Source organism: Bison bison, unplaced genomic scaffold (genome assembly GCF_000754665.1).
Source record: "Bison bison bison isolate TAMUID 2011002044 unplaced genomic scaffold, Bison_UMD1.0 scf7180017864197, whole genome shotgun sequence".
Taxonomy (NCBI): Eukaryota; Metazoa; Chordata; class Mammalia; order Artiodactyla; family Bovidae; genus Bison; species Bison bison.
This window is the reverse complement of record NW_011494769.1, coordinates 4,753,089-4,764,497: the sequence shown is the minus strand read 5'-3', so window position 1 is coordinate 4,764,497 and position 11,409 is coordinate 4,753,089. Positions and strand designations below refer to the sequence as shown.

The following is an 11,409-nucleotide window of genomic DNA, read 5'->3' as shown; positions in this document are numbered from 1 at the left end:
GGAGGGGGGGGGCGCTGCTCTTCTGCCCCTTGACTGTGAGTCCCGGGAAGATTTGGCTTCGTCTACCCCCAAGGCCCCGCCACTCTGGACCCCATAGCCGGGAGTGACTGAGTCCTCACAATCTGGCCAAGGCCTTCTCCCCAAGGACGGGATTCCTGGCCAAAGGACGCAGAGCTGGGCCCCCTAACAGAGGCCCTGACGAAGGAGAAAGTTTCCTGCCCATGAGGAGCAACTTTTTTTTTTTCTTTTCTGTTTCCTATCGAGAGTCCGGGAGTCACTAAATGCAGCTTGAGCTGGGATCAGGGCTGCTTCGGCCGGCCAGGAAGTCCTAATCACCCTCTTCTTAATTCTCTGTAAATAAAGGGGGCAGACCTTGAAGTGCAGCGGGGTGGAAGGGACTGCTGCACAGAGCCGCTCTTGAGGGGAGTGAAGGAGATGGCTGGAAATTATTTTAAATTCTGAGAACTCAGGGAGGGCTGGGATTGCACGGCCCCAGAATGTACCACTCGGGCTGTCCCAGCGGAGGGTAGGTGAGGGAAGGCTGCGGGATGCGGAGGGGAGGGGACAGTCAGTAAACAGCAACTGTGCCTGAAGCAAGAGGCCGCCAGCATCCCAAAGTGTAGCTGAACCGCCCGGAGAAACACAAAGGGCAGACGCACACGCACACTTCCAAGTTATAACACTCGATTTATTTATTTTTGCCTGCTGGAGAAATGTGGTCTTGGGAAGGAAGCTCTTCTGCGTGTACCGCATGTAACTGGCCCCCCATACCCAGGCTTTTACTAGAAGTGGACCAAACAAGCTCATAAGGCGAGGGGGTGGAGAGGTTAGATTGAGGAAACATAACTGGTGAGGGAGGTGGCGGTTGAAGGTGAGCCTTGGGCCTCCTATGATTTCCCCTATGCAGAAGTTAAAGCAATCTTGGATTTCACCGACTGCTCCTCTCTTGGGAGGTCAGGGCTGGGTCTCAGGGGTTGGTTGGACGGCCTCTGTAGAGTGGGGAGTAGGTCTGGTTCAATTCCTGGCTCCAGACTGTCTCAGCTTATTGGATGCGTCCTTACGTTCGAACCGAGGCTATTTGTACTCGGAGGGCTAAAAGTGGCCAGGGGCTTCTCCCACCACATCTGAGGGAGTCCTGAGCTGAGGGAAAGGGCCTGGCCGTTTCTCCTTTCTGTCTCTGGCCCAGGCTTGCTGCCTGAAGGAAGGGTTGTCAAGTGTGATGCGTGTCTGTGGTAGTAAGGAAGGAATCCGAACCCTCCAAACTTGTTGATTACAGTTCTTGCTCCTTCCCCTCTGCACCCCGTCTCCGTGTGTGTGTCTCTGCGTGGCGCTGCCCGTTAGGCACCCGTTGTTTCCTCTGTTAGCTCTGGTCTTTGAGAAGTGCGAGCTGGCGACCTGCACTCCGCGGGAACCCGGAGTGGCCGGCGGAGACGTCTGCTCCTCCGACTCTTTCAACGAGGACATCGCGGTCTTCGCCAAGCAGGTCCAACCTTCTTGACCCACTAGCCCTCTTGCAGCCCCTCACTCCCCCCTCCCCTTTCCTCGAGCGTTTCTTGAAAGAGGAGGAAGAGGCTGGGACACCCGATCTGTTCCTCCGGCCCAGTCCGCGCTCTGCGCCTCCTCCCCATCCTTGAGCCTGGAGGCGAATTGGAAGAGGAGATAAATATGGGTGTTTGTTTTTCCCCCCAGCCAGGAATACAGGGGCTCGACCCTCGAATTAAAGTTGACCTGCTCCTAATCTGGGGCTTGGCCTTTTCCCCCGCCTGCAGCTACTTGAACAAGAATTGGGGATAGGGGCTTTGAGGGCCCCCGAGAGTGCCCCGGGAGGGAAGGAAGCTGGGCGCCTCTCGGGGCTGTCGGCGCCGGCGCGGAGGTGAGGGAGGCTGCAAAACACAGCCCCGTGGACGGCAGGATAAGCGGGTGCCCGGGCCCAGAGAACAGCCCTGAGATCTCGGCTCCAACTCGGTGGTTCCAGGTACCCCTTCATGGGGCCAGGATCCGAAGGTCCAGATTCCTTTTCAACCGTCCCTACTGTTTTTTTTTTTTTTTTTTTTTTTCGTGTATTTTACCAAAGCTCCTCTTTTCTCCGCCACTGCCCCTCTGCCATCCCCACTCGCACAGGACAGTTTAGTCGGTGACAAGGGGTTTTTTTCCTTTTAAAATGGAGTGATAACTCATGCTGACTTTCCCCTGCTTCCTATAGGTTCGCGCCGAAAAGCCACTTTTTTCCTCAAATCCAGAGCTGGACAATTTGGTAAGGCTCACTGTGGCTCGCCTGTCCCCAACCTGGGCCCCCTCCCCTGCTCAGAAGCACCCGCTTTTCCCCCACGGAGCTCTGGGGAGTTTGAGCAGAGCCCTCTTTTTGAAGCTCCAGAGCGACGGGGAGGAAGGGAACAGCTTAGCGCCCCCGCCGGGGAGCTGGCAGTGAGGGGCGGGTTGGACGTCAGGGCGCGCGGAGCCCCGGGGAGGCAGCGAGCGGGGACGCGGCGCCGAGCGCTAGAGCAGGGGATGCGCCCCAGGTCTCGGCCCCGGGAGCTAGGCGACGAGAAGTGAGTTATTTCCTCTGTTTGCCGGGGCAGGCGGCCGAGCCCGGGGCAGCTTACCCGAAGGAAGTAACCGCCTGCGCCGCGGAGGGCGGGCCGGGAGGTGGGCGGGGAAGGGGGGCGAGGGGCAGACCAGCGCAGGCCACTTTTAGGTGCGATTCTTTTGCTAATTTGCACAATTTCAATATTAAAAGTACTTAAATCCGCTTTCAAAGGCCCTGCCTCGCCATTCATCTGGAGTATTTCCTTCTTTAGTAAGGAGGGATTTCGCAGGGTGTGCTGTTCTAAAAAGCTTTCTCTCTCTAGAGAAACGACTTTTTTTTCTTCCTTTCTTTCTCTCTTCTTCTTTTTCTTCGTCTTCTTTTTTTTTTTTAAGTTGGCCTGAGGTCGAGAGAGGGGACAGTTAAAGAGGACTCAGGAGGAGAAAGGCCTGTCCTTAGAAAGACAGCCCTTGCAGATAGCTCAGTACACGTGAGGAGCAAAGATATTAAATGCCTTGGCATAGGTTGAGTCAGATTCCCACCCCGTAGCCAATGAGGCAGAGATGATCAGTAATCACTTGGTTTTCCTGACGATTTCTTGATGTGTGGGTTTTGCCTGGCCACTTGCCTGCGTCTTCTCCTCAACCCAATCCCCTCACCATCCCCCCACTAGGAATCTCCGAGTGGCAGTAGTCACAGAGCCTTAACTCCACACTCTAAAAACTTTTCTTCCAGATGATACAAGCAATACAAGTACTAAGGTTTCACCTTTTGGAGTTAGAAAAGGTAAGCAGGAAACGACACTCCCCACTTTGATTTAGTCACTTCCCTCTCCTGGTGGAGTTGGGAGTGTTTTTAACAAACCTCCAGTCTGAGCACCTGGAGAGATTTTGAGCAACTTGTTACCTTGTCCTTCCCTCAAATTGCTCTTCAAACCCAGGGGCTCGGAGGATGGGTGAATTAAGACAGCCCTGCCTTTTAAAGTAGCCGCCTCCCCCCACCCCCCCTTTTTTCCCCAGGCATTCAGGATTATTTTGAAATGCAGCAAACCATTTGTGTTACTGGACATTCAGCTTGCTTGCGTCTCTATTAGGCCCAGGGCATGCATTAGGTGCTAGCAGAGGGAATCATTCTGGCTAGGGTGTCTTTACATTGCTCTGCAGCTCAATCATTTTCTCCTGGAAACATACAAAATTCCTAGCTTATTGAATCGCAAATGCTAATGCTGTTCCCAGTTCCTTCCTCCTTACATTTTGATGTTATCATCAAATCGGATTTTCCCCCCAAGGAGTCCCAGCCTGAACCCAGTTATTTCCAGTCCTGTTTCTGTTCCCTTTATTGTAACTTGTTGCTCAGGGAAGTCTCTGGAGAATAATATCTGCTACAACAATTGCTCTATTGTTTCCTTGCCTTCAACTATTACACCCATTAATTAGAGTTAGTTTGGAAGACATGGCACTGTTACTCTTTCCAAATGAAACCTTGCAACCTGGTATTTTTTTCCCCTTAAAAAAATGAAACAAAACCATGACAACAACAACAACAATACAAGCTGAACCCTCCACCATGACCCTCCTTCTAGGTCCATGAACTGTGTGATAACTTCTGCCACCGGTACATTAGCTGTTTGAAGGGGAAAATGCCTATAGACCTCGTCATTGATGAAAGAGACGGCAGCTCCAAGTCGGATCACGAAGAACTTTCGGGCTCCTCCACAAATCTCGCTGACCATGTAAGTCTGTGAGCTTTTGGCATTCTTTTAAGACTACTGGGCACAGCAGTTTTGAAAATTTTGTTGTAACCTCTAGCTCCACTGACTTGAGTTTTATTTTTTAAAATAAAAAATCTGGTCTCTCTGGGAGTCTTTCCCTCCCTTTCTCACTACTTCTTCCACACCTTTCATCTGTATTTCCCTTTTCTTGGACCCCTTCCTTATTTATGTTGAGAATTAAAAAAAAAAAAAAAAAACCAGCAAATTGATAGAGTGATTTGTGCTTCTAATGTGTAAAGTTTCCTGGATTTGGTAACTTGAGTGTTAGCAAATTGTCTGCTTGATACGGTGACCGCTGCCTTTTCTGCTTTCTCAACTCTGTAATCAGTGCAGCAGGGAGAGGAGGCAGGAAAGTTAACTGGACAGGATGGGAGAAAATTGGGGAGCAAGGACTGATTTCTCAGTTTCTCGCAGAGATGGCAATTCTGAGAATTATTGCCAATCTTGCATTGCATTTGAAATAAAAGGAGTGAACCCATTCTAGTTTTCTGAGCTTATGCTGTATAGAAACTTATTGTCAGTGTATGAACTTAATGCCAAGTGCCTGAAGCATCTTGGTAATAAAAGACAGTAACCTTGATGAAACAAATATTAACAATGTATTACAGAAAGCTGAAGGGAATTGTGATTGAGTAAACATAGGTTAGTGGTTGAATTTTAACACTTAAAAGAGTTGGTGGATGAGAACGGAGAGTATAGTCAGGAGGGACCCATGTGTGTCAGGCCAGGAACGGAGATTTCTTTCTATTCTCTCTGTTTTTAATCCTATTTTGGAACTGATCTAGTGAGTCTGATGCTTAAAAAAAAAAAAGCATATGTAGTGAGACTGAAAATTTGAAAAAGAAGCAAAGAGAAGAAAGATTGCAGCTGGTAGGAAAGGCAAGAGTGGAGAGGTTAAAGAGTGGGTGTGAACAGCAGTTTATTTATAGGAACTCAAGCCTGGGGGTGGGGGACAGGGTGTCCATAGATTACAGTCAATTGAACTCACAACCTGAATGATATAAGCTATAGTCTACTAACTTGATGGCTGAAATATTAATTTAGCACTCCGTGGAGTTAAATGGGCGTCGAGGCTTGAAGGTAGTTTGTATCACCACCATCACCCCCCACTCCTAGGTGGTAAGAGGAATGAGTTGAGATACCTGGAGAATAAGTTTCTCCCCCTCCTTCTCCAAAAGTTTTGAAAATATACAGTCACAGATTTTAATGAGTAGCTTTTGTGCTCTATGGAAAGCCATATAGCCTAAGGACGAAAGTTTCAATTAAAAAAAAAAGAAAACATCAGTACCGATGTCCAGTTCTGAGACAGAATAAATACTGTGGTGTTGAAGGCTCCCATGCCTGTCTTTACTCTTGGCTTTCTCCATCACTGGGAGGGAAATGTTGGGGAGCTCTTTTGTATATTAAGTATATTCACTGAAGTCAGGTGGGTGCAACAAGCAGCTATGGCAAGTTCATTTGCTGATAGGTAGCTATATGCTGTGTGGTTGTGGTCGGCAGGGCATGACACTGCCTTCAAAGTATTTGTTGTTGTCATTTACTTGTTTATGTTCATTGCTTCCTGTTTCTAAATTCATGTACATTTTGCACTACTGGGGGAACTGGGAAGGCGTCTAGTTACATGGTTTGTAGGATGAAAAGTTCACAGTTTTCTGCAGCAAAAGCTTTTCTTGTGTCATTTCTAGGGGTCTTGACTATTTGGTTTTCTAGAATAGTTTCTTGGAATTGTTTTTTCAAGTGGATATATGGAACTAGAGCATGCTGATGTTTATATAGAAGAGATAGGATAGACTAGGCTGTTTATAGAATTGGCTGATCAACAATGCCAGTTTATGGTACTATTTGGAATATTAAATTATACTCAGGAAAGAAGTTATACCTAAGAAGATAGTGCTTTAATAATGCAACAGTCATCATCTTTGAATAAAAGAATCAACTGTAACATTTGTTGCCTCTCTTAGAGGCCCCCAATCAAGTAAATATGACAACTGATTTATTTTGAACCCATGAGGGCTTACCACCTCATTGGGCATCATAATTTAAAGCCTTTTATTTCCTAGAGTCTGAACTATAACATTTTTACTTTAGCCCCCCTGCTATTTGTTTGCAAAGGAAGCAATAATTTGTTCCACCAGCAATCCGAGTGGGAAATGGTGAAGTTTGCCACAGATTTGAATTTTATGTAGGAGATGAGAGAAAACCTTGGAGAGTTTTTTTTTACCCTTTTTGGTACTTTGGCACCTTAAGTGTATGGAATGTATTCTTTCCCAAGTCTTCCCCTACAGAGTGATCCTCTTATGTTCAGCCTCTTCTGCAGGCTATTCCTCCTCCCTCAACTCCCCCCAGACGCAAAAAAGTGAACATACCTCCTCAGACCCACTACCTGAAAAGCGGTATGAGTGGGACATTCTCAGCATGTAAATGTATCCAATTTGAATCTCCAGGTTTACTTTTTCATTTGCTTTGATATGCATATTTAATACATTGCCCCAGGCTGGATCTCATTTGGTGCATGCTGGTGCAGGGGTGATGATGAGCCACTTCAGAAGGACCGAGACAGCGTGTTGTTTTCTCTTTTTTATCTGCTGGCCCACTATTCTGATCTACTGGCTTCCTTGTGGTTTTATTTGCACATGAAATGCTGAGAACATTTCAACTTATTGGCTATGAATAATGACAGCTAAAAAAGAAGTGTAGTTTAATTTGTTGTGTGCCAAGGTTTCTCTTCTGGAGGTGACAGTTTGTGACAGCTGTTTGACACCCCCAAAACACATACACCTCTATCCTTATTAAGTGGTATCAAGCTACTTTGTGTGAGGGTGTATGTGTATGTGTTTAAGGAAGGAGCAAGCAGGGAGAGAGAGAATGAAAGAGAAAAGAAAGAATAAGTGTGTGATTCTAAGTAGTGGGAAGCAAAGACAGAAGCGTCAGGAGCAAAGTATTAGGCACCAAAATAGCTTTTGATTTTCTTAATAAAATTTTTAAAAATAGAAATATATAAAATTAATTGATATAAATATCTCAAAAGCAAGTATTTTGGGCCAACTTTTAAAAATGAGTTTTACATGCTCTTGCCTAGTGAACAAGGTTGTTGTCATGTTGATTTCACATTCTATAATATTCTATAAATAATCTGATGTAACATAGATGCATGAATGGAAGACCAACATAATTACCTTCCATACATTCAATTCATTTGTTCGTTTCCCATTGACACTTACATGATGGGCATACTAATAAAAAAAGTTTGGAATTGAATAGAAAATAAAAGTTGCAACATGGGCTATAATTTTATCATGTTTAGGAGATCCATAGTGAATGCTTGCTAATATTTTTAATATAAAGATTTCATCTTATACTTTTATTATCATATAAGAGTAATTATTATAGGTAGGAAACAGCTACCTGTAACTGTTATAGTATTCTTTGGAATACTGGGGAGAAAAATATAATGGTGAAAAGAAACAGAACTCCATTTTCCATCTGCAGTTCTTGTTAAGTTTCCTAGACATTCAAATTTATTTATTTTTAAAAATAAACTTGTCAACAAACCACTTCTTGAAAAAAAGTTTCAACTGGAAAACTGTTGTGGCATGATCATGCTTTTCCTAGTCTGTAGTGTTTCTGAATAATAGGTGATGTCCACATTATCTACTTTACATAATTTTACATCAAGTCTTTAGATCAAGTGCAGACAAATGAAATATATCTTTCTATTTACATATAAAGATATTACGTATCTTTAGATCAAGTTTAGATAAATGAATTTTATTTGTTTCTGAAATACATTCTCTGACCTAAGCTCTATTGGCCTGAAGGTACATAGTTATATAGTTATTTCTATAAAGTGCTTAAGAAATTGCATTGTATTTGTTTTTTGGATGCATTAAGTATAGGGAAGAAAATAAAATTGTATCTACTGAAAATTAATGGCAGGTGCCTAAAAATTGACTGGCTCTGATAAGCTAAGTAATAAAAGAAAAATTATTTAAATTTTTATTTTGAAAGCTGTAATTTAAGTGAAGATATGCTGTTGTTTTCTTTCACATCTCTGAATATGTCAAATTTATTTACGTCTACACAGTTTTTAAAAACTGAGTTAAGCCAAAGGGGAGAATCCCCTGAACCTTGTTCCTGACAGAATACAGGCAAGTGTCTGAAAAATCAGCAGGGAATGGGCAGTGAGGAGAGAGAGCAGTCTAAGTGATTGGTCTAAGAATATAAAAGAGGAGACATTGGGATGTGAAAATAACATTAATAATATGAATGATTTATTTTATCAGATAATTTCTTATGTTCTGGTGTAAGATTAGACCTCACGGTATGTTATCCAAGTTCTTGGAGGACCTGTTTCAGGAAGGTTCCACCTCTGAGCCCTGTCCATCAACCCAAGGAGACCTGGCCAGGGGCCAGGGGCATGAGTTTTCTGTTGTTGTTGTGTAGTTTCTGGTGGTTGATGGCTTTTCTGTTAATTTCCCATCGAGAATAATTACGTTAGTGAAATCATGTAGGTTGTGCAGTTGGAGTATGCTTTCAGAGTAACTGCAATGAGATGGAATTAAACAAAGGTGAACTTGACAACAACAGATATCCACTATCAGATGAAAAGTTTGATATTTTAAAAATTCATTTTCTCATTTTTTTTTCAGGCTTAACATTCTATACATTATCCCATTTCAGAATTACAGGAGACATTTTATAATGTGATAGTACACTAATAGTATAAGAAATTTCTATATTCTCTAAAAGTTGCTCCATCAGAGGAGGAATCATTTGCAAAGAGTGTTTGCCATTTCCATGAGAGTTGCTCACATATTAATTCTCAAAACTTAATAGAGGGTGGAAGCAGGGAGATGAGGGAAAGACCCCAGTTCTATTTACATTTTTAAAGAGTGAGTCCACCTTCTGAAAGCACGCACAGTTCTCCTGAGTTCTTATGTCAACTTTGGAATAACGAAATTGAAATTCCAACATTTTTTTCAGATTGCACAATTAACGTCTAGAACTTTTGTAGGTTTGACTACCTCATGATAGGAGTCTTCCTCTTATTTTTAAAAACGATTTTTGCTCAATGTTAACTGTTAAGATGTGAAAACCTCTTAAAGTCGTAGGAAATCTGTAAGTTACATTAATTATGTGTACTGATGCGAGCATATCTTGACTTTGTCATTTGAACATCTCTAGTCAAATTAGTTTTGCATGCTCCATGTGCTGATTAAATATCTTTAGGTTTATTCTTACTTTCTACCTACAAACACATATTCTGAATTACTTTACAGTATTTTCCAAGTTCTTGTGTTATTTTTGGCTTGGTGTTCTATATTGTGTTTTAGTTTTGTGGGTTCTAGAAAATCAAATGCTTAAAGTATTTTTTTAATAATAGAAATAAGAAGTGGAAGTGACCTTAGGGATTATTTTGCCTGACTTCTTAATTTTAAAGAGAGAAAGGAAACACGTTCCAGGGAAATGAAGTGCATCACCTGAGGTCATGTGACAGTTGGAGGTGGCACCCTCGAGTCTTAATTCCAATCTAGGGTTCTTTCTCCTACACCACATCCATTGCATCACCTCTTCATCTGGAGTCTAAGATGAGTTTCAGATGATCTGAGGTCAAACTTGTGTGTGGTGTGGCTTCTTTTTTTAACTCCTGGAAACCTAATACTTTTCACTTCCCCATTCAGTTTTGTGTTTATTCAGAAACACTTACACATTTTATTTCATTGCTTTTTCAACGGAAGAACCATGAGCTGGGTGGAATCATTTCAACAGGGAAATACTACCAGTTCGCTGGGAATTATTAAATAGTATCCTATCAGCAGGTCTCCCCCAGAAGTGCCAAACTGGTGTAAAACATTATAATGTCCACCATCTCTGCAGCCTCAACAAAAGAGGTGCATGGAGGATTTGCTTTTTCTGCCCAGAGATGCCTGTCCGCTCTATGCTCTTTCCTAGATTTAGCAAAATTCAATGATGGTGCTAAATCAATTTTTTTTTTTTTTTAACTTTCAAGGGAGGAAACACTGGCAGAATTGTGTTTTCTAGGGAGAGCTGTGTGTAAATGAGAAACAGAGGAGAGCTGCAGAGTGATCTCTTGTGGCCCCGCTACTACAAGCTCACCCCATCTTGTCTCCTGCTTTTATATTAATTACAACTTGCATTATCAGCTGTGAGTCTGTAGCCCAGCAAATAGAAAATACTGCCCCTGGAGACCTAGCTTCTTGTATCTATTTTCCATCTCCTTCCATTGTGCTCCACTCAGTATTCACTGCTTTTCTCCTGCTAACACTGCTCTTTAATGCAATTACGTAAGAGCAAGAAGAGTCGTGTATTTGACTCCTAATTATGAAAGCCCCTGGGAATAGAAACATGTCTCTTCCTTGCCCTCGAATGTCTTCATGATACCTGGGGCTGAGGAGCAGGACATAGACTGTGGAATGCACCTACCTGATTCCTCACCCGCCCCCCGCCCCACACACACACAGCGTTTCTCTTTATTTTTCTAAGTATGTCACGTGTTTTACATGCTTTCATATGCCACTTCGGTTTCAAGATTCACTAAACTTCTGCATATAATTTGGCAGAAAGCCAAGCAGTTATTCTTGAAGGATGTAAACTTGGAAACTATCTAGGGAGGGGAAAGAAGAAGAAAGGAGTTGTGATACAAACAAATACTTCAGTCTAAGAACAAACCAATCTTATGTGTAAAGGACTGTATTGTAGCTATCCATGTTGCTTCCAATGTTTTGTGATCAAGGAGGTAGCAATTTTTATTGACCAGATTATCAGTATTTATGTTTGTACGTGATCACGTCACTGTGATGTAGCTGAATACAGACAACTTTGGGGTAACTCTTCAGCTTTCAAACCCCAGAGGGATTCAGCTGTTTTTCCTACTTCCAAGTTAGATGAATATCCTGGTACTAGTTTGTGTCAGTCTTGCAAAGTAGATCATAATACTTGAAACACACTATGGAGATTGGGACACTTGTAGGACAGCATCTTTGAGGATGTGAGGAAGGTAAGGGGGAAGAAACAGGGGCATGGTGGGTTAGATAGTAAAAGTGAGCTTGAGTAAACTTCAGGACTGAGCTGAAAACCCAAGACCCAACTGATT

General features: G+C 43.2%; 1 protein-coding gene across 4 annotated transcripts in view; it reads left to right on the top strand.

Moving 5' to 3' along the window:
• Nucleotides 1-11,409, top strand: part of MEIS2 (Meis homeobox 2) — a 223,255-nt gene that overhangs the window by 2,968 nt on the left and 208,878 nt on the right. For all 4 annotated transcript variants that reach the window (XM_010844196.1, XM_010844197.1, XM_010844199.1 and 1 more), the window contains exons 3-6: nt 1,342-1,483; nt 2,204-2,254; nt 3,260-3,310; nt 4,107-4,256. In XM_010844196.1, coding sequence (XP_010842498.1) covers nt 1,342-1,483; nt 2,204-2,254; nt 3,260-3,310; nt 4,107-4,256 — 394 coding nt within the window. The remainder of the gene's footprint in view (nt 1-1,341; nt 1,484-2,203; nt 2,255-3,259; nt 3,311-4,106; nt 4,257-11,409) is intronic.